The 24,073-nt window shown below is 39.3% G+C and overlaps 1 protein-coding gene across 3 annotated transcripts in view; it reads right to left on the bottom strand.

Annotated features, from left to right (window-relative positions):
- The window catches only part of pemt (phosphatidylethanolamine N-methyltransferase), a 62,405-nt gene extending 39,465 nt beyond the window's left edge, over positions 1 to 22,940 (bottom strand). For all 3 annotated transcript variants that reach the window (XM_088323408.1, XM_088323409.1, XM_088323410.1), the window contains exons 1-3: positions 22,679 to 22,940; positions 20,495 to 20,602; positions 10,561 to 10,676 (exon numbers count right to left, since the gene is read on the bottom strand). In XM_088323408.1, coding sequence (XP_088179534.1) covers positions 10,561 to 10,676; positions 20,495 to 20,602; positions 22,679 to 22,780 — 326 coding nt within the window. In that variant the 5' untranslated portion in view covers positions 22,781 to 22,940. The remainder of the gene's footprint in view (positions 1 to 10,560; positions 10,677 to 20,494; positions 20,603 to 22,678) is intronic.
- Positions 22,941 to 24,073: the final 1,133 nt, after the last annotated feature.

Below are 24,073 nucleotides of genomic sequence, written 5' to 3'. Positions count from 1 at the left end.
TGAACAACTATGGTGCACAGAACTCCTTTTGCTAACCCATCACATAAAGCTACAACTAAAGGGCCACTGGCAATTTTCCCAAGACTCCTATCTGTTATCAAACTATTAACTGCTGTGGTGTATCACATGAATCATTCTGCTTCTGGCGAAGGTATTTGTTAAAAAAGGTACGGGCTTCAAGTATACTGTTATGTTAGCCCCTAATGGAAGAGTGTACTCTCTTCTTTCCATTTTTATTGTTAGGTTAGAGTGCGCTTTAGTGCCCAGCAGTTTTATCGCTTTATGTAACCAAAAAAAAAACGTCCAATCAGAATACTCCTACGTGCACGTGCTTTATTCTATCCTCCAATCAGAATCTATGAAACAGTATAAGAAGGGCGCTCACGCTTTAATCCGCGAGATTCATTACATGCCAATCTAAGAGTGCTTGTACCCGTCCGTTTTGCTTAAAAAGTAAGTTTGTTTGTAACTCAAAAGTCTCTTATTTCCTCCTGACAACGTTTTGAACCTGACAAAAATGGTCCATAGTCTTCCTAAAATTCACATTATAGGCGCTAGAATCTTTCTATTTACAACGATAACGCCAAAGATCCACAATGAAAGATTTTGAAATTCGAGATTCCGTTTTATTTAATCCTCCTGACTTTGTTTGCAAAACATCTCCTTCCTTCTTAAAATCTGACTAAAACCTTTACAATTTTTAAATCTGTCCTAGGGAAACCATCGTAGGTGCTAATGTTTTTGCAAGTAACAATGCCACATATCCGTTCTCATTGAAAACCATTGAATTGACAGATTCCATTGCGAGACTGCGGGCACCTGTTAAATCCACTTTTTGCAATGCATCTTCCACGCAAATAAATCAATTTTAACTGGTCCAATTACATAAATCTTACAAATACTCACATCATTGGCATTTTTATTTTTCTGGTAACAAATAATAAAACTACAGAATTCCCCAACCATCCTAAATGAACACAATTGAAAACATTAATTGAGAGACTGCGGGCACACGTTTAATCATCTGATTTTCTCACATCATATCTGATAGTAATTTTCTTATTACAAATAATAATAATACTATATTCACCATCTTCAACTAGAACCATTGAAATCACAGAAAACCAGTGCGAGACTGTGGGTACACATTGAATCTTTTTTGGGAAACCTATTTCATCATACAAAAATCCTCCAATTTAAACTGTTTCAATTTAAAAATCTTCCAAAATTTCACTTTGTAGGTGCTTGTATTTTTCTGGTTACAAATGATAACGCTACGAAACTCACAATGTGTCTTCAACCATTGAAATCCCAGATTTCGTTGTGAGAATGTGGGCACAGATTTATTCTTCTGATTTTTTCGCAACGCATCTCTTTCCATGTAAACCGTCTGATATAAACCATTCCAATTACAAAGTTTTCGAATAATTCACAATCTGAATGAATGTTTTCACTCTGATATTTGAGGTAACCAGAATTTCTTCCTATAACAATTCATTAAATTACATAACATAACTTTATTTGACTTGAGTCTGACTAGGCTCTTATTTTTTGCATGCCAAAAATTCCAATTTTTGCAATTCCTGAACAGTTTCCTTTGATTCTCAACGAAACACGGAGTTTGAGCTCCCTCCAAACATTTTCGATTGGGTTCAGGTCTGGGGAAAGAGGTTGTTCCCCAAAATCTCACAATACATGGCCCCAGTCCTCCTCTCTCCATGTGCAGAAAAACGCCCCCAAAGCATGATGTTATCACCCCTGCTTCACAGTAGGGATGGTGTTCTTCAGATTGTACTCTTTATTCTTCTTCCTCCAAACACGCTTAGAGGAATTATGACCAAAAAGTTCTATTTTGGTCTCATCTGACCACAAAACTTTCTCCGATCACTCCCCTGTGTTAAATCATGACATCTTAGGATATTACCTACGGTAACCTTGGAAACGTTGGTCCCAGCTCTTTTCAGGTCATTAGATAGAAGTTTAGAAAAGACCGATTTGATTTAGATTAAATAGATTAGATGTTTTTGATGCACTTACAAATTAAGATGGACTACAAGCGCTAACTTGCAAATATTGCCTTTGCTTGTATTATTTTTTCAATATCATTTTTATCTTTTAAGTCTTATTACATGTTTCTCCTGGAGCACCACGTCTAATCGTATTGTAAAAAAATCCTCACTATATTTCCATCAATGAAGACAAAGACATCTTTAAACATTTTTAGCAATGGCTAACGTATCTTTTTACTCGGTCTATCTTTGAGAAACTCACATTTACATGTTTGTGTAGCATTGCGGTTCATTGGGTTTTCTTTACAAACTGAGCCAAGCAAGCCCATTAGCGGCCTTTCTTTGAAGTCCGCTGGCCTTTCCAACTCATTTTGCGACTTCCCGCAGAAGACTGCCTGCCGATGTTCGGCTATTGTGCGCCAGAGTTGAGTTCTGATGGACAAGCAGGTGCCCGAGAACAGAAATTGAATTTTCTGAAAAAGGTGGAGTTCAGGCAATAGAAACGTCTCCAGATCGAAAAGATATTTGAGATGGAGAAGGCGAAAAACTGGGTTAGGGGGTCTGTGTTGTGAGTCTAATGGGGTTGTGCCTTTTGTTGCCGGGAAATGATGTCGCATCAAATCAGACGAGGCGGAATAACTGCTGGGTTACATGTTGAGCAAGACGGATCATGCTTTCAGCGGGATGGAAAAAGTGGGCCAGGATTTGACAAGTTTTTGAGGGGTTATTATGTTGTCAGTCTTTTACCATACGCTGCTGAGGCAAACTTAAAAAAACTGGATGAGTCGAGGGGAAATTGGCACTGCCGGCGGCTACAGCCTTGCGCAACAACATGCTGTGTACCTTAATAAAACATCCAATTTAAATGTTTGTCCTCTGCAATTCATTTGTCTTCTGATTATATATATATATATATATATATATATTTTTTTTTTTGATCAGGTTACATAGTAAAATACCATAGGATTTGTGACAGCAATGTTTGTTTGAACTGTGTGGAATTTAAGAGCTAGGAATGAGGGGAGCTGCTTTGTTGGACTGGTCATCAGCTGCATTTCGTCGGACAAGGCCACATGACCTCAACAAACATCTCATCTCATCTCATCTCATTAGCTGCACCACTTATCCTTAGTAGGGTCGCGGGGTGCTGGAGCCCATGCCAGCAATCATCGGGCAGTGGGCAGGGGACACCCTGAACTGGTTGCCAGCCAATCGCACAGGGACAGACAACTCGCTCGCTCATTCACACCGAGGGACAATTTGGACCGGCCAATCCACCTGAAATGCATGTCTTTGGAATGTGGGAGGAAACCAGGTCGCCCGGAGGAAACCCACGCAAGCATGGGGAGAACATACAAACTCCGCACAGTAAGTCCGGTAGCTGGATTTGAACCCACACAGGATGTTCCCAAGACCTTAGAACTGTGCCGCACACTCGCTAACCACTGCGCCGCCGTGCTGCCCACCTCAACAAACATAGTATTTCAAAAGTAGAATTAGACTCCTCAGCCCAAGAGCCAAAGGACCTGATGTGTTCTAAAGTTGGTTAAAGTCCTTTTTAAGTGGGCATGTTTATTTTTCATGTTATGTTTTAGTGACTCATCAACACAGCCCAGAAAATCATGAAGTGCTTTAGCCAACAACATTATAAAGGACTCCTCTAACCGCAGCCACCGCCTCTATGACCTACTGCCCTCTGGCAGATGTTACAGGTACCTTAAAACAATGACGAACAGACTAAGAGAATTTTTTTTAATTTCCTAAAAAGTGTTTTGTAGCCATATGTGTCCTTGAGCGTTATTGTATTAGTGCCAGTTGTTACCTGCTAGAACCGATTTAGACAGAGTTATATTGTACAGTGGAAATTTTTTTGCATCTTCGCACTTATGACCTGCTACAGCCATTATCTTTCACACATTCGCACCCGTAATACTCTGTAAATAAAACCTTCAAAGGAATTGTTCATTGTTTCCAGCTTACATTTCAGATACCAACACTCTCACTATCTGAAATCAATGAGTGGAAGACAAAAACTGTCCTCCAAAAGTTGTTATGAAAAAAATTTAACAGTACTAATTCCTTCTCAACATTAGCAACAAAGTCGGGCTATGCTAGTGAAATGAATTATTTACTTTTTTAGCGATCTATTCCACTGCTATTTAAATTAATTTGGATCAGAAAAGGAACCAACCCAAAAATATCAATTTAAGAAGATTTGATTGATTGAAAACAATTGTTAAGACAACAAAAAATATGTTAAATCTTATAGCTTGGTTAAGAAAAAAAACAATCAATCAAGCATCAAGCCACTTTACTTCACGTTTTAATTGAAATTAATGTATTTTATTGCCCAGTCCTACCGGATATTTTTTTTTCAACAAACGTATCGTTTGTGAGAGCTCAAAACAACGATCACAAACATTCCTGCGAAATTGAATAGAGGTAGCTCAAGAGGTAGAGCTCTCGTCTTGGGATCAAGAAGTCATAGGTAGTCAAGTCATGTTTATTTGTATCACCCTTAATCACAAAGAGTCTCAAAGGGCTGCACAGACCACAGATGATTGCAAACCACAGATTATTATGACACCATCCCCTGATCTAAAACCTACATGAGGGCAAGGAAAAACTCAAAAACCTAAACATGGGGAAAATGGAGAAACCTTGAGAAGGGACCACACGTACGGTAATCCCCCTTCCAGGATGACAAGGCTGCAATGGATGTTGCAATAACAAATAATACACAGATATTGTCAACATAAAATCTAGGTTATTCATATGCTATAGAATAGAAGTGTGTTTTAAGCTTGGATTTAAACATTTCCACTGAGGTTCCAGGTAAATGTCGAAGTGTCCTTGGGCAAGACACTGAACCCTAAACGCCCTTAATAAGCAGGTAGGTGTCTTGCATTGCTGACTTTGCTATCAGTGTGTGAATGGGTGTGAAGTACATTGTAAAGCGCTTTGGGAAGGTCTCCAGAGCCTGGTTAAAAACCGCTATAGAAATGCCGTCCATTTATCATATATCCCACAATTAGTGATTATTTCTCTCCATCCAAACTGCGAATTCCATCAAATGTATAAAAAGTATGCCGGTGGACTGGAAGGACTGAAGCATAGAAATGCAACTTATATGTTTGCTTCCATCGCTTTCCATTGCTTATGTCTGTTTTTGTCAAAAGCATTTTTGTCAAGGTGCTTATTTGTTATTCAACAAAGCGCAACTTATACAATCTATTAAAGTAAATGGCTTTTAAGGAAAAGGGGCCTGGGAAAAAGTATTTAAGAGGTGAGATTGATCAATAAAAGTCACATCCACCTTTGAAATTTTATAAGAGGACTTCATAAGCAGCATTCATCTGACCTACTTTTTCATTAGACGGAGTTCCATAAAAATGAAAAGTCTTTGCGATGGGCTTTCATCAATCGTAACACGTTTTTCCTTTTTTCTCGCCCTTTGTTCAGATGAACGTAAACTTTAGTTCTGTTGGATAAATAGGTCAAATTTAGAAACTGCATGATTTGGTGACCACATAAGGACAATGACAAAATGAAAGGCCAACGAGCAGGAGTGAGCATCCATTGCAGACAAATGGACGGTGTGGACTAAAAATGGAAGTGTTCTTTGTTCCATCAGAATCACCTGAACCATTATGATAAAGGTACATTGTGTGATATTCGACCATTCGATGGCACTATCCTGTCTAATGCGGACGAAAAATAGTGCCAAATGAGCTTAGCGTAGCAACAAGATGCCAGACAAACACTGCAACGACTACTAAGTATGGATTCCGCTAATTGAAAGATATACAAATATCTCGACTTGTGATTTTTCTTATAAAAATTAACAATGGTATGATAGTTCATGTATTTTTTCTTCGTATTCAAATCAATGTTTTTTAAATTTTACTGAAAAATTATATTTTCAATAGCAGGGTAATACGGCGCGGATGACCGTATATTTTAAAAGGTAACGAATCAAAGCGCACTGGTTGTACACATCTTATTGTTGTTGTTCAAAATTAATGTTACATTCATGTCTAATATATTTTAAATTCTCTCTCTTAGTAAATGTATTCCCTTTTTTATTTTTTTGGGAATGTTGAGAATTCAGAATTTCTTTTATAATAAAGTAAGAATAAAAGGTGTGGTCAATAGAAGAAAACAGTATGACATACTAAAATAAGATAAGAATATATATAAAATAAGTAATTATATGTATGCATATAATGCAACAAAAGAAAAAAGTTATAGTAAGAAAATTAAGAAAAAAGAAATAATATATTGTAAAATGTAAATGATGAATGTACCAATAGAAGAAAATTTAAAAAACAGAAATAAAGAAATATGTGAGAAAAAATGTAAATGTAAAATCAAAAAAACAATTTCAACAGATGGTGATATTAAAACGACAAAATAGTACAATAACGTTTTTGATAGCCAAATATTAATGTCGAACAAATAAAGTAGTCATATAGAGAAGAAAAAAATATAGTAAATCGAGAAAAATAAAAACAAAATAAATATTACATTCTGAAAAAGTGAGGAAAAAACATTTATAAATAGATATAATTAACTCAGAAATTTAAAGAATGTGATCATTAGTAAAAACAACAAGTGATGAGAAAATAGCTTAACTAATTCCTTAAAATGCCAGAAATAAATACAGTTAAAAAATAGAAATTTTGAAAGCAATTTAAAAATACTATACACAGATACATATATATGTATATCTAAAACATAATATGAGCATAATGTTCTGTACAACTCCCACTGTGATTATGCACATATTTATGATATATTATTAATATATTTTGGAAATTGTTTTTATCCTTTTGCACATTTACCTTCATTTGTTTTATTTGCACAGAAAGGAGAAGCCCTACAATTTTAGTATACTTGTTTAATGACATTAAAAGACATTTATTTTACATCTGAGTACAGTATATCTTGTTTGCAATGACGTTCCGACTTCATTTCAGTTCTCTAGTAACTGCGTGGGATTCCGTAAAAGCATCCTCATTAGTCTACACCGCCAGACTCCAATGTATTTAGTTCCCAGGCAACACGAATCGCCAGCAAAAGTTAGCCTAGAAAGCTTTCAAAAGCTTATGGTACAATTTTGAGAGAGACCTGTACGATTGATTTTCAAGCCATGTACAGGGTGTTCCAAAAGTATTGGGCCCATTTTGACATTGAATATCTCAGAAACTAGTAAGGATATAAAACCACATTTTGTAGATTCAAAATGATTGTCATCCGAATTCAGACATGGAATGTTTAAAGATGGTCAATGTGAGCATGATTGTTCACACAACACACATTAATCCGATTTTTGCCAAACGCGTCCCACTATTTCATTGTAAATGGTTGCGAAACCAGCTCCTGTTAGTGGTGCCTTCACTTCATCCGTGTCTCTTGGATTAGGGGCCACATAGACCAAACCTTTCATAAATTCCCATTTATGAGAGCTGGATATCTGGGTATCCAGGACATGGGATTCTGATCATTCTGCCCAGACAGTCCAATCCATCTGTCTCGCAGTGTTGTGTACAGGGCGGCATTGGCTCAGGAGGTAGAGCGCTCGTCTTGGGATCAAGATCGCAGGTTCGATTCCCGGCTCCTCTGTGTTATATGTTAAAGTGTCCTTGGGCAAGACACTGAATCCCTAATGCCCCCGATAAGCAGGTAGTTGCCTTGCATGGCTGATGCTGCTATCGGTTAGTTAGTGTGTAAAAGGGAAAAGTGTGAAGCACATTGAAAAGCGCTTTGGGAGGTCTTCATTGACTTGAAAAGTGCTATCTAAAAGCAGCCCATTTAAATTGTTTTACATTTGTTCAAAAATTGTCTAACCCTGAAGTTCCATTAAGGGGGCATGCCATCCTGTTGGAAAATGAAGTAACCAGACTCCTTCTCACTCAATTTCTTCATTAACCAGTTTTCCAGCATGTCTTGGAAGATCTCACTATTGACTGTTGCTCTTTCGAAGCAAAATAGTCCATAGACAGTCCAAGAGCGCGTGCTCTTCTAGGTTTTTGATAGCCCTTACATCGGAGGTGCGTGCTTCCAAGATCGACTCAGGAAGGAATCACATGTTTAAATGAAGTGAATAATGCTGGTCGCTAGATGGCGTGTGAGCATAATAAATGAGCAGTAAGGAAAGTGAAACTTTGTGACACAAGAGGTACAATCCGTCACTGTAAGAAGAAATGCAAGCGAAGGCCATCTTGATTAATAGTTAGCAGGCCCCAAGAAGATACAATTGTAAGCTCTTCCCCAGACTTCCCAGCACCAAAGTGAAGGCCATCTTGATTAATAGTTAGCAGGCCCCAAGAGGATACAATTGTTGCAAGAATACAAACAGGACCTGGATACAATCTTTGGCCTGGTTAAGGCTTTTTTGAGGATAAAATCATACAAAGGCAAATTCATACTATAATCAAACTACCATATTTTCCGCACTATAAGGCGCACCGGGTTATAGGGCGCACCCCGAAAAAATAGTTTTTGGTCCTATATTTGACATACATAAGACGCACCGGATTATAAGGCGCTACAATGGGAACGTCGACAAAACAGTCAGATAGTTCAGTCAGACTTATTACCCCCTTAACATTCCGAAAGCTTGCAAAGAAGCAAATAGTGTCGTAGACACGTGCGGATGCGGTGTCCGTACGATGTCACTCAAATACATCGTTCAAAATATCATTCGGAAGGTTAAAGTCTTGGGATTCAAGAAATGCCAACCATTCCTTAGTTTCTATTTTCTTTTTCGCTTGCAACTTTACTGTGCATATGACAATAAACACTTGGAATTAAGTTTAATTTAAAAATAGACACTCCATCCATTATCTGCACCGCTTATCACAGAAACATCGAGTTCAGTCTAAAACAAGATACAGGGAAAATATATAGCCGGAGTAGCTCACCAAAGTGCAAACATGGTCCTCTTATATCCGTGAGAGTAGTAAATCCAGGAGAATAAAATATTTACAAATGCAGTACAGAATAGTAAAATACTGTTTTCTCTATGCCGTCAACCCAACACACTATTCACATTCATCTTTTTCGGCTTATTGCAGGCTTTTTTTTGCCCCTTTAGTCTATGCCAGCCTGTAAATGATAAAAAGCATCCGCCCCCTTTACCTCCGAATAACTTTAGCCAATAATGATCGATTCAACTGAAGATTGACACATCTTTTTCGGCCAATTGCAGGCTTTGTTTTGCCCCTTTAGCATATGCGAGCCTGTAAATGATAAAAATGATCCGCCCCCTTTACCTCCGAATAACTTTAGCCAATAGTGATGGATTCAAATGATGATTGACACATTGGATAGCCAATGAAACGCCGGTAAATAAATCCCAGCATACACCGCGGACTACTTCGCGTTCGGGGGAAAATCTAGTCGGCGGCTGCTGCTTTAGTTGCAAGACTTTGCAACTTAATATTGATCCATAAATAAGGCGCACTGTATTATAAGGCGCATGGTCAGCTTTTGAAAAAAATAAAGGTTTTAGGTGCGCCTTATAGTGCGGAAGATAGGGTACATGTTTTTACATTTATTCTTGTTAACTTTGCCATTTATGAGGAAAGTCTTCTCACCACTAAACATAATCCAGTCGTCCATTTTCTGTTGCATTGTAAAGCAAAAGTCACGAAAAACTGGTTTATCAGTGTCCTTCAACTGTTAGACTAACTGTAGCTTGTGAGATGTTGTAGGACCTTGACTACTGGCTCCTCTGATGTATTTACAGGGCTCCCCTGGAAAGCATTTCAAAGTTGTTCAATCACATCTTTTGATGATGAAGGGCGTCCCATTCTTTTAGCTGAACATAAGCACCCATCCGTTATAAATCTCCCATGCCATCCCACTACGGACTTCTTCTCTGGTAGCTCTTTTCCAAATTGTCTGCAAAATGCATGTTGAACTTCAGTCCACGATTCAGTATTTGACAATTCAATTCCATAAAAATCTCTTATTGAGTGAACACCATCAATGGGTTGTAAACAGGGTTGGGTAGGGTTACTTTAACTGGATTACTTTCAATTACTTTTGGATTACTCCAATACCAAATATGCTAATAAAAGACAAAAGAAACTAAATATGAATAATATTATGACTCACAACACGTGGTAAGCTTTCTCTCCTGGCTTTGATCTCTTTGATCTCCGGCAAAACTAACATAAAATGCGACAGAAACAAAATGAAAATAAATCCAAACAGCTTGGCAACATCATTTTTGCCGTTCCATGTATTCCAAGCCTGCACAAAATTTCGTAATTGTATTCATATCCTTTTGTCTTTTATAAGCATATTTGGTATTGGAGTAATCCAAAAGTAATTGAAAGTAATCCAGTTAAAGTAACGCTACCCAACCCTGGTTGTAAAAGAAATGAAAAAAATCAATAGCCTTACAAAGAACTATGTAAATATTTCTAAAAAGGCAAAACTTTTATCTTAATACCATTTATAGTTAAGGAGACATGGGGACAACAAATATGTCCAAGACTTTCAGAACACCCTGTATTTTGAAAAGTGTGTCAAGCGCTACCTGTGGCTGCGGTACACATTGAGCAGGATGATAACGAAGCCCAGGACGTAACAAGCCAGGTGAGGGCTGCCAAACATCCGGGACAATTTCCGTGTCCGGTGCTCCCATCTCGCCACCTGAGGCGGAGGAGATCCATGTTTAGGATTTGCATGCGTGGCGATTTGAAAATCAAAGAAAACATGGCTCATTTGTGAAGGCAATGAACTGCCAGACTCAAAATAAACCTCTGTGGGTTGAGAAGGTGCGTAAACGAATGCCAGAAAATGAAGATGCATCGGCAATCGCCATGGCAACCTGTGCTTTTTTTTCCCTTAAACTGTGAAAAAGGCATCAAAGCAAGGGAAAGGATGGAAACAAATCTGAAAGGAAATGGAATTCATGTGGTGACATAAGGTCATGTGGAGACATGTGGTGACATGAGGTCATGAGGAAACCAAACGGACACTCTAATATAAAAAACATGTTTTTATATCCTCATTACCGTTTTGTAAGCATCTCTAGGTGCTAGTAAATACTGGTAAATCTGGATCCTTACGTAGGTGGTTATAGCCATCAAGGGTTAGAATAAACAATAACATAAAATTGCATATAATCAAATATCATTAAATAATCAAACATAATAGTTAGGGCAGCACGGCGGCGCAGTGGTTAGCGCTTGTGCGGCACAGTTCATGTCATGGGAACCTGTCGTGGGTTCAAATCCAGCTCCAGACTTCCTGTGCGGAGTTTGTATGTTCTCCCCGTGCTTGCGTGGGTTTCCTCCGGGCACTCCGGTTTCCTCCCACATTCCAAAAACATGCATTTCAGGTGGATTGGCCGGTCCAAATTGTCCCTAGGTGTGAATGAGCGAATGAGTTGTCTGTCCCTGTGTGCCCTGCGATTGGCTGGCAACCAGTTCAGGGTGTCCCCTGCCCACTGCCCGGAGATGGCTGGGATGGGCTCCAGCCCCCCCGCGACCCTAATGAGGATAAGCGGTACGGATAATGAGATGAGACATAATAGTTAAAAACTAAAAGTAAAAAAATAAACAAAATTCAATAATATTATTGATAAATAAGGTATAATTCCAAATAATAATTAGAAAATATAAAATAATTATCTTGAATGAATATTTAAATAAAATAAAAAATATAAAAATATAAAGTGAATGCAGTGTAAAAATAATTATAGATAATGGTTAGAAACTATAAACAATATATAGCTGACATAACTCAATAATTAAAACAAAACATTTTTTTGAATACATATAATAAAATACAAAATCATGATTTAAAATGAGGGCAGCACGGCGGCGCAGTGGTTAGCGCTTGTGCGGCACAGTTCATGTCTCGGGAACCTGTCGTGGGTTCAAATCCAGCTCCAGACTTCCTGTGCGGAGTTTGTATGTTCTCCCCGTGCTTGCGTGGGTTTCCTCCGGGCACTCCGGTTTCCTCCCACATTCCAAAAACATGCATTTCAGGTGAATTGGCCGGTCCAAATTGTCCCTAGGTGTGACTGAGCGAGTGAGTTGTCTGTCCCCGTGTGCCCTGCGATTGGCTGGCAACCAGTTAAGGGTGTCCCCTGCCCACTGCCCGGAGATGGCTGGGATGGGCTCCAGCCCCCCCGCGACCCTAATGAGGATAAGCGGTATGGCTAATGAGATGAGATGAGAGATGAGATTTAAAATGAATATTTAAAATTAATGTGTGAAAAAGTCAAATGGATACTGTGAGATCCCGAACAGGAGGAGGACCCAGATGCGTAACGTTCACACAAGCTTTATTATACAGGAATGGGGCAGCCATGTGTGTGATCGCTAGGCAGAAGAAGTGAAACAGAAGTCATAGGCAGACGAGATCCTGGCCAGACAGAACAGATGGGATCGATACATGGCACACAAGTAGATACCGGACGGGACAATCGGGATCGATACCGGATACTGGAGCAAGATACCGGACAGGACGAGACAGACGAAATCAATATCGGATACTGGAGACTGAAACAAGATACCGGACAGGAGGAGACAGACAAGATTGATACCGGATACTGGAGACGGGATCATGATACCGGACAGAACGAGACAGGCGGGATCGATATTGGATACTGGAGACTGATACCGGACAGGAGGAGGCAGGCGGGATCGATATTGGGTTCTGGAGACTGGAGCAAGATCCCGGGCAGGAGGACGCAGACGAGATCGATATCGGGTGCAAGATACCGGACAGGAAGAGACAGACGGGATCGATATCGGATACTGGAGACTGATACCGGACAGGACGAGACAGGCGGGATCGATAACAGATTCTGGAGACTGGAGCAAGATCCCAGGAAGGAGGAGACAGAAGAGATCGATATCGGATACTGGATACACGAGCAGGAAACTGGACAGAGTCAAAACACATTTCTTGCAAGTGCAGAGGTTCATTGACGGACTGACAAGAAGTGAATGAGAGCACGGAGTTTAAATAGGAGGGAAGCCAATCAGGCAACGAGCCGCAGCTGGAGCCAAACGGGCGGGGCCAAGTGAGGGCAATGGGAAACCGAGACAGGATACAACGTTGAATAGCTAAACTCTTCGACAAATGCCAGTGTTATCTAAAAATACTTAAAAATATCTTTCAAGGAGAGCAGAAGACCGTACCGAGATGTAAAAAACCCAACCGGTTCTAAAAGTCATTCTCCCAGGCCTTTATTTTAATCGAAATCTCCTTGGTTATAAAAAGCCAATCGACTCTAAAAAAGGCTGGAAATCAAAGAACCGCGACATGATTGGCAGACGGTGACAATAATGCAAACGGTGCGCGAGTGCTCAATATGGGTGTTTATAGTTCGTTCAACGGGTTTTCTTCATAAAGTGTCTCAGCGGTGAACATTTAATGAGCTTCCACCTAAAGAATTCTACCGAGGCAGGAGAGGCATTCTTCATTGTAAGCGAGCAGATTAAAAACATATGTAGCGCTAATTTCGAAACCGACGTTCATCTATTGTGTTTGCAGTACATCAATCAAGCCATGGAACAAAGAAGCGGCTTGCAGAGCCGGGAAATAAATTCAGTTAGGTCTTAGGTAACTGTCTCCTTCTGACTCCCAGCCACAACACTGCTGTCTTGATGTAACACACAGAACTCATTAAGTCCACTTTTTCCCCTCGGTCGAGTCACGACGCACAGGATTTAGTTGCAAAAATCATAATGGGAACTTATTTGTGTCTTGAAATTTCAAATTATTTAGAAAATGTCGCACCAATAAAACAAACGCTTGCTAGTGGATTATTTATTATCCTTTTTTTTCCCCATAATGCCCCATACATTTGATAGGGCGGGCCGATATCGCCCAAAAATTACGTCTTGATTTTTTCAAACAGTCTGGACGTTTCCATTTTGAAATGTAGTTTTAAACAATAAACTTTAAAGGACCCACATTAAAAAAGTACATTTTATTTCTCAGTTTTAGATTCGGTTTAGCTTGTGCAAAAAAAAATAGCAAAATGTGACTTTATTGGGCAGCACGGCACAGCAGTGGTTAGCGCGTGTGCGGCACAGTTCTGAGGTCGTGGGATCAAACCTTCCTGTGCGGAGTTTGTATGTTCCCCCCGCGCTTGTGTGGGTTTCTTCAGGGGACTCCGGTTTCCTCCCACATTCCAAAAACATGCATGTCAGGTTAATTGTCCAGTCCAGATTATCCCTAGGTGTGAATGAGCGAGTGAGTTGTCTGTCTCTGTGGCAACCAATTCAGAGTGTCCCCTGCCCACGGCCAAAGACAGCTGGGATGGGCTCCAGCACCCCCGTGACCCTACTGGGGATAAGCAGTGCAGATAATGGATGGATGGATAACTTAATTGCTATATATATATTATATATATATATATGGCTGTTATGGGCTCCTTCATTTTTAAAATGAAATATTAACCAAAATCATTCAGTTTATTGCCAGGCCCTTCGACTAAGTTGGTGACGGTGTTAGCGGGGCACCGATATTTCTTTTTAAACAACACACAAAAACATGCTTATTTAAAGGGGAAGTGTGTATTATGTAGCACCTCGTAGTGACAAAAAAAATAAATCTATTTAAAAAAAAAAAAAAAAACAACGATATTGATTTAAATACTAAGCAAGAATATGTGAACCATTATTTCGATGTGTATCTTTTTAAATACTCGTGGGTCGGGAAATTTGCAACTATTTAACACTACATGAGCCTCATCGAGAGGAAGCTGACATGATTGTCCGTCATCTTGCTCCTACAAGTACACCACAAAACCAAAAACCTTGCAAAAGGCTGGCCAAAAAAGGGAACGAAAAATCGCGCAGTTTGTTCACTGACTCTCCAGGTTTTTGCCTGTGCTTTTTAGCACTGGTTTTTGGTTGCAAGACACAATAAAGCGACATCTAGTGGTAAATAATACACACACTTTAAGTTATTTAGCCTGTAATGGTCCAGGTAAAAAGGGGTCAGGGACCTATGGTTTGGGAGCCAGAAATGGCTTTTTTTCATGAGTACATCAGGCTCGGAGATAAAATTGGACTCTGGCAAATCTTCTCGTTGCCATCCCAATTTTGCATGGATGAGACACAAGTTTAGAACATGCAAAACAACACAGCATCCAATGTTTCATTCTAGTATATATAGGGTACAATCTCAACTGCAGTCACGGTGTCACACTAACTGACCCCATTTTGGCTCTACGTCGCTAAGTTTAGATGGAAGCTCATTAAACAATGTACGTTCACCGTTGAGACGCTTTATGATGAAAACCCACAAAACAAACTGTAAACAGCCATAAACACAAGCAAAGCACACAGAGCAATTTGATTGGGTGAGCAGTACAGATGGGCAGATCTATGCACACATGGTGCAAGCACTCAACTCTGTGTCTGCCAGTATTATCGAATGCGGTATTTTGTGACATTTTTACAAAATTACTTTGCATGCACCTTGTTTTGAAACCATTATGTACGACAAAAATGAGCCTCGACACTTTTAAGTAACTGCGGGAGGGAGACAAATTTGAAGTGTTAGATTTATATTGATTTGAGACTATTATGACACTATTATTATTTCATAAATTCTATCAAATCATCAAAAATCACACAGTGAAAGGAAATGCGCTGTAGAATTAGCTTTTATCTGGAGAGAAGTTTTGGCAGTTTTTATTATTTTTCTTTTAAAATATATGGTGTGGCTCTATCTAAAAAAAAAAAAAAATCGAAACATTTTGCTTTTATGGCTGTTTGGGTCGAAAAGGCTCTTGACTTCTGTCCTGAATTAATAAATAAGAAAAAAGTAAGTAAAGAAAAAATTATAAAGAGCAACAGAAAGGAGCATGTTGTGCTCATGATAAAAAATGCAGAAAGAAAAAAAAACACACACAAAAAAAAAAACACCAAAGCACTGGACAGATGTTTGTGAATGAGCTGATGAGTCTGTTCCGCTCGGATTTAGGTCAGCCGGCACGCCGGCCCCGATGACCGGAAAATTGCATAGATGCACGATCGATCGGGTGACGCTAAATATGCTGCCTCATCTATCAGCTCCATTTGGGCGGAGGACACAGCGTGCATGGATTGGCCCCCGGCTCACCTGGCCTTGACTCCATGAGGTACAAAGCAGGGAAGACGCCACGGCCATCAATGCATTGGACGAATAAGGTGAAAGAAACAGGTCTAGGGAAGTGATACATTCATTTTGGACTTGATTTATTTTTTTCTACGGTAAACACCTTTACAGGGTTCCTACGGCTTAAGGCAAGTTACTTTCAAGACTTTTTAATGCCTTTTGAAATCAAATTTAAGACTGAGTAAACAAAAAAGTATTACTTGCACAAAATACATTGTACCTCGTACACCTTACCTGCACAGCATTTCGACATGGTGCGAAGTAAACGTTTCTGTCCAAAGTTACAATGTGGATTATGGGTAAACCTCAGACATGTGTCTTCACTGAAAGGCCCGACTGAAACCACATCACCGTTTTGATAGTTCTAAAATTGATGTCACGCCATGTTGCAAATCAAAGCAAATAGGTGAAGTATTTAAAAAAAAAAAGACAATTGACAAAAAAAGATAAGGACAGCTGAGGTGCCCACTGGCCTGTTCCAAGAATGGATTACCAGTGCTGGGTCATTGTGATTTTCTAATAAATTTATTTTTTATTGCTTGACTGTGTTTATTTAACCATACTCCCCAAAACTAACCTGGTAATAACATAGTTACAACATAGTAATAACATGATAAGTTGTTATTGTAGAAATGCATATCATACTGGGTGACACTTGTGCTAATTAGTAATAAAAGGTCTCAGTTTAAAAAAGATTAGGGGTCCCTGCTTTAAGGAACGCTAATTAAGACCGATATTCTTCCTAAAATGAATCAAACAAAACAAATTATTCATATTAGCGTCGTGTATTTTGGCGGTGCGATAACGAACGCCTCGTTTTGACTCGCCTGCTTAGTGAATCGAGTCAAGGACTTTGTAAAACTTTACGCCGGAAAGAACAGACTGACCGCTCGACTCCCCGCTACACAATGTCAGCTTGACATCCTAGCAACCAAACTCGCCGCCGATTCATTTGACGAAAATCGACTAAGAAGCCCGTCCGACTCCTCGGGGGGGGAGGGATTTTGTTTACGAGCCGCCGCTACAAAGTGAGATGCTGATTAGATAAAGAGCTTAAAAGTTGGCCGTGAACCATAGATGGGTAGAGTAGCCAAAAATTTGGATCAAGTATAAAAGGACTGTTACTTCAGAATAAAATGACTCAAGTGGAGTTTAAAAGTAGTCATTCAAATAATAACCTGAGTAAAATTATAAAAAAAATACTTAAGTACAGAGTAACTATTACAATGTCTATTTTTTTTCAAACGACCTTTGGATCGGATCATCAAATCATCAAAGTCCATCCAATCAACAATAAATTACAAGTCTGTGTAAATTTGTGTGTGTATATTACTGTATAATAATAATAATAATAATAATTTCCTTGTATTGTCATTCTGTGTAACAATGTACACAGAACGAAATGTCGATTGCACCTGACCCGTTGTAGCGAGCCGATGCAGCCGCAGCCAACAGAGGGCGCCGCCGACCACTTTTTAAGTCTTAGGAATGACTCGGCCGGGGCGCGAACCACCGACCTCCCAGTCTATATATATATATATATATATATATATGTATATATATATATATATATATATACAGTGAAGTAAATAAGTATTCGAATACCCGGCTATTTTGCTATTACTCCCAATTAAAAATCATGGAGGGGTCTGAAATTTTCATAGTAAGTCCATGTCCACCCGGGAGAGAGATAAACTAAAAACAAAAATCCAGAAATCACAATGCATGATTTTTTTAACAATTTATTTGTGTGAAATAGCTGCAAATAAGTATTTGAACACCTGAGAAAATGTTAATATTTGGTACAGTAGCCTTTGTTTGCTATTAGAGAGGTCAAATGTTCCCTGTAATATTTCACCAGGTTTGCACACACTGCAGGAGGGATCTTGGCCCACTCCTCCACGCAGATCTTCTCTACATCAGTCAGGTTTCTGGGCTGTCTCTAAGAAACACGAAGTTTGAACTCCCTCCGAGGATTTTCGAATGGGTTCAGGTCTGGAGACTGGCTGGGCATTGTTAGAACCTTGACATGCTCCTTACGGAGCCCCTCTTTGGTTTTCCTGGCTGTGTGCTTCTGATCGTTGTCGTGTTGGAAGACCCAGCCATGACGCATCTTCAATGCTCTGACTGAGGGAAGGAAGTTGTTACCCACAATCTCACAATACACGGCCCCGGGCATCCTCTCTTTAATGCAGTGCACTCGTCCTGTCCCATGTGGAGAAAAAACCCCCAAAAGCATGATGCTACCACCCCCATGCTTCACAGTAGGGATGGTGTTCATCGAATTGTACTCTTGATTCTTCTTCCTCCAAACACGCTTCGTGGAATTGTGACCAAAAGGTTCTATTCTGGTGTAAAGTTGGCTGTTTTTGGTTGTGTAGTTCTCAGACTTCCATGCTATGAAATTAACCTGTTTTTATATTCCTAAATATAAAAACAATCATCACACACACACACACACACATAGTCACATTTCAAAGATCGGTCTAATTCCATTATTTGTAAATACGTTTCTCAATTTTATTTAATTTTAATGTGAAGTCGCACTTATGTGTGACTTCATTTCCTGTTTATGTGTGACATCAATAGACCACGCCTACTGACCGGATGTTGTCAGTACGGCCTGGGCAACCTGGGAAGATGGCGGCTAGGCCGTGCTCGCTCCATTCGCGAGGGAGGTCAAACCTCAATAAGTGTTTTTATCTGAATAATTCTGCCAACAGAGAGTTTATATCTTGAATATCTCTCACATCTGGTCTCATCTGACCGCAAAACTTTCTCCCATGACTCCTCTGCATCATCCAAATGGTCATATGCATAAGACGGGCCTTGACATGTTCTTGTTTCAGCTTTCAGCAGGGGAACCTTTCAAATCATGACGTATTAGTGTATCACCCACAGTAACGTTGGAAACGGTGGTCCCAGCTCTTTTCAGGTCATTGACCAACTCCTGTCATGTAGCTCCGGGCTAAATCCTTAACTTTCTTAGAATCATTGAGACCCCACGAGGTGATATCTTGCATGGGGCTCCACAACGATTAAGATTGACCGTCATATTTAGCTTCTTCCATTTTCTATTGATTGCTCCAACAGTGGACCTTTTTTCACCAAGCTGCTTGGCAATTGCTCCATAGCTGTTTCCAGCCTTGTGGAGGTGTACAATGTTGTCTCTGGTGTCTTTGGTCTTCGCCATGTTACAAGTTCAAGTCTTACTGACTGTATGGGTTGGACAGGCTTTTTATGCAGCTAACGACCTCAAACATGTCAAACTGATTCAGGATGATACATGGAGTGCAGGTGGACTTCTAATGGGCGGACTTCCAGGTTTTTCAGGGTCAGAATTCTAGATGATACACAGGTGTTCAAATACTTATTTGCAGCTATATCGCACGAATAAATTGTTACAAAAATCACGCATTGTGATTTCTGGATTTTTCTTTTTAGTTTATCTCTCTCACAGTGGACATGCACCTATGATGAAAATTTCAGACCTTTCCTTGATTTCTAAGTAGGAAAAATAGCAAAATAGAAGGACGTTAAATATAACTAAGTAAATGTAACGCGATACTACCCACCGTTTTGATCTTTTAGCCGAAATGTAAATTTTGCGCTGCATCCAATCTGCTCGCATAATGAGTCAATCTGTTATTTGCCAAATGATTATAAATGAGTCAAATATCACATTTTCAACCCGGGCTTTGAGTCAAAAACCGCAATGGAGAAGCAATTGGCAATAATCGCCGTTTTCTCGAAGGAACGCACGTAGTACTTTAGAAAAGTGATGTAATAAAAAGCGGATCCCTCGAAAAATGATCAAAAAGAAATAACCGTATTTTTCTATCGATTATGTGAAGCTCAAGGATAGAATTCGGTCACCGGTGGCGACGCAGGACTTAACAGTGTGCAGTTTTCCGATACGAGAACAGCAAAGTGGAGTAGTCAAGTCAAGTCATGTTTATTTGTGACACCCTTATTCACAAGAGTTTGCATGTTCTCACCCTGCTTGCATGGGTTTCCTCTGGGCTCTCTGTTTTTTTCCCACATTCCAAAAAACATGCATGGTTAATTGGCCGGTCCAAATTGACCCTAGGTGTGAATGAGTGAGCGAATTGTCTGTCCCAGTGTGCCCTGCGACTGGCTGGCAACCAGTTCTGGGTGTCCCCTGCCCACTGCCCGAAGATAACCGAGATCGGCTCCAGCACCCCCGCGGCCCTACTGGGGATAAGCGGTGCAGATAATGGATGGATGGAGGTTTAAATATACATGTAAAGTAAAAATGAAAAATCATTCTCCTTTGGTGTGACATGACTTGAGCTGGTCTAGTGGAGACAAAATCTTACCACATTCCAAAAAAGCGGGTTGAAAACGATTGCCGCCACGGCAATGTGAAAGCTCCGATCGTGAAAGTTGAGATGTTTGAAGACTCCGTCAAACGCCTTGAAGTCCATCTGAAAGGAGCGAAGCACAGACATGCAAATATAGTATGAGTTAGCCCCTCTGTTAGTTCCACCTAAAATAACAAACTAGGTTGGTGTTTTTTCTCATGTTCCCTCACATCGTTGTGCATCTTCAGATTTTTGTTCTGTTAAACTGCCTAAAAGTCCTAGAAAAGCACATTCTCTTTGATAACTAGCAATACATCTGATGATGACCTTAGAGAAAATCATGAACACAGCCCGGAAAATCATTGGCTCTTTTCCGCCCAGTCTGAAGGACATTGCAGGTCTAAAGGGACAGTGTGTATTATTTAGCGCCTTCTGGTGATTAAAAAAACAAACATCTTCGTTAAAGAAACAACATGTATTTCAAAGATCAGCAAAAAAAAAAGAAAAATCATGTAAATGTGCATTTTTTTTAAATAGTAGGTGGTTGAGAAATTTGCATTGATTTGAAATAAGAAGATCCTCACCTAGATGGTGCTGAAATGAAGGCCCTCAAAACCTGTGTTGTTTATTCTTTTGCATATCAATTTAAATATTTCTTTTTTTTCACAAAAAAAACATGAAAATGGTTGGTTCCACTGTCAGATCATTTTAGTTTATTTTTAAGTATTATTTTTGTTATCTTTCCTTGTTTTACTCTTCTTTTGCTTTTTTACTTCTTTTTACTTCTTAAGTTTGTCCTTTTTCCGTCCCTTTTTCTTTATTCCAGCTTTATTTTCTCACCTTTTCTTGTTTTCTTTTTTCACCCTTTTCCTTTTCTTTCCTTTTTTGTTTTACTTTCTTTCCCCTCCCTTTTTCCTTTATTTTTTCCCCAGATATGTCTCTCTATTTTGCATTTTTTTCCTCCTTCTTTAGTTTTGTCTTTATTTTAGTTTTTTTCTTTGTTCACGAAAAGCTAGGCAAAATATGAGGGAAATAATACTTTGTTTTAGTCACTTTGAGTGTCCGTAGTTTGTATTCTTCCTTGTGCTTTTTATTACCAATTTTCGGTTGCACAACACCGCACACATGTAGAGGTCAAACATTACACACTGTACCTTTAAAACAATGACTGGGCAATTGCCACCCTGAACAATTATACAAGACTGAAAGAAATGTCTTTGGCTGTCCATGGAAAAATGGATATCCATATCTTCTTTCTCTACTCTTCTTTTGGAAATGTCCATCCATTATCTGTACCGCTTATCCTCAGTAGGGTCGCGGGGGTGCTGGAGCCCATCCCAGCCATCTTCGGGCAGTGGGCAGAGGACACCCTGAACTGGTTGCCAGGCAGTCGCAGGGCACACAGGGACAGACAATTCGCTCGCTCAGTCACACCTAGGGACAGTTCGGACTGGCCAATCAACCTGATATGCATGTTTTTTTGGAATGTGGGAGAAAACCGGAGTGCCCGGAGGAAACACACGCAAGCACAGGGAGAACATGCAAACTCTGCACAGGAAGGTTGGTAGCTGGATTTGAACCCATGACCTCAGAACTGTGCCGCACACGCGCTAACCACTGCTCCGTCGTGCTGCCCCCTTTTGGAAATGTGTTGCTGCTAATATTGTTGCACTTTTGCTCCCATGCACTTAACTTGAACTTAAGCCAGTCTACAAGCACTACCTTGAAAATAGTCAAGTCAAGTCAAGTCTATCTAATCTATCTATCTAATATTCTTTATTCCATTTTTTTCTCCTTTACGCCTATTATTACTAGTTTGCCCAGGAGTATCACGTCTTACCTGGTAAATAATGTTTTATACGTTTTCATCAATAAAAATAAAGTTTTTTTGTTTGTTTTCTAATTCTAATGGGTTAGTAAAATCTCACAAATGCTTCCCAAGGCATTAATCACCATTACAATTCCCGATATATGTTATATAAGTATCATATTTAGCATTTTGTTTACAATTTGAAATGCTTTTATTTTGACATACTGGAGAGGGCATCCTAGTTTCCGCCTGTCAAGCCACGTACGTGTATGACGTAACAATTCAGAAAAGGCAGCCGCTCGTTTTTCTAAACGTTTTTTCAACTGATAAAAGTTGAAGTTATTTGTGTCAATTATGAGTGAAAATGTATGAAACTCTTTGAACTTTACCTTGGTGTAGTCGATGTTGCCGAAGCCTCCACAGCAGTCCCACACAGAATGTTTATTTTCAGTAGGATTGTTAGTAACCCCGACAGCTTGGTTGTTAAGCATGCCAAAATGACACAAAATGAACACAATAACAAAGCACACAATATGTGTGTGAAAATATTTAAGAAAAGTGCATTTTTTAACGCAGGCTAGGTTGAATCGAGCGCCGCATCCACTCCCTGCTCCACATAGCCAGTCAGCTAGTCGCTTTGCTTACGTTGCATTCTGGGACACGTAGTCGTTTGCTCCCAAGACATTGGCTCGATTAACGCGGTTCCATGACCGTCAACCTCCATGGCGCCATGCCCTTCCAAAATGTTTTATTTCCCCTTACAAAATACAAAATAACCTTACACCATATTTTTTTTTCCAAACATGGTTATTTATATAGTGGTTATTTATATAGTTTAACATGTTATATTGTACATGTGTTTCGTTATATCATATATATTGTTAATTAACATTTTGTCGTGAGATACTGAGTTGCTCGACATGAATGAGGCTTATTATAAAAAAAGTTCAAAAATAAAGTAGCTTGGACGTTCACTGTAAAGGAAAAATACATGCAAATATGATTAAGTCGAATAATATTTTTTCTTATTCAAATTCTTAATTCATTTTCTGTATTAAATTATTGTTGGTAATATGGATCTGATTAAAGGGATAACCACAAATCTGTCTTTTTTAATTTTCTCCTTTTATACTTCCTTTTTTTCTTAACTTCTTTATACAACAATAATGATTCGTAATATAATGCATCAAAGCATGTGAGCCGTTTGAGAGCCGGCTATCTTTAATGAGTTCAGCCAAAAAAGCAGGTTCTCTAAAAAGAGACGGACTTCCTTTCACTACATAACTAACACATGAAATCCTAGGCGGCAGATGCATGCGCACAGTAGCATCAAACCGCTCGCTTTGTATGCAACGAAAAACATACCGAGATAGAGGCTACCGCGGCGAACTCATTTGACTTGATTGATTTGCCATTTCGTCATAGTCGGTGCATACCGGTTGGTACCCATAATGACAAATTTGCATTTTTCCGTACCGATTTTCTTGTACGTCGTACACGTCTTAAAATGCATAATAAATGTACTTTGTACGGCAAAAACATCCAGGTTGACAGGTATGCGGCTATTGAGTGTGTTGTTTTGGGAATGTTGGTCGAAATAATTGATTTTTGTGGAGGAATATATGTAGTTTTATGTCTAATAAATCCAAAATAAAAATAATTGGGCATCAGAGTCTACTTTTTTTTTCTTTGTCTAGGTTTTTCCTCGCCCTCATATAGGTTTTAGATCAGGGGGTGTTGAAATAATAATCTGTAGTTTGCAATGATCTGTGGTCTGTGCAACA

This window comes from Urocampus carinirostris, chromosome 19 (assembly GCF_059441175.1).
Source record: "Urocampus carinirostris isolate Australia breed hairy pipefish chromosome 19, RoL_Ucar_1.0, whole genome shotgun sequence".
Classification (NCBI taxonomy): Eukaryota; Metazoa; Chordata; class Actinopteri; order Syngnathiformes; family Syngnathidae; genus Urocampus; species Urocampus carinirostris.
Note: the sequence above shows the minus strand (reverse complement) of the source record. Positions and strands in the feature narration are given on the sequence as shown.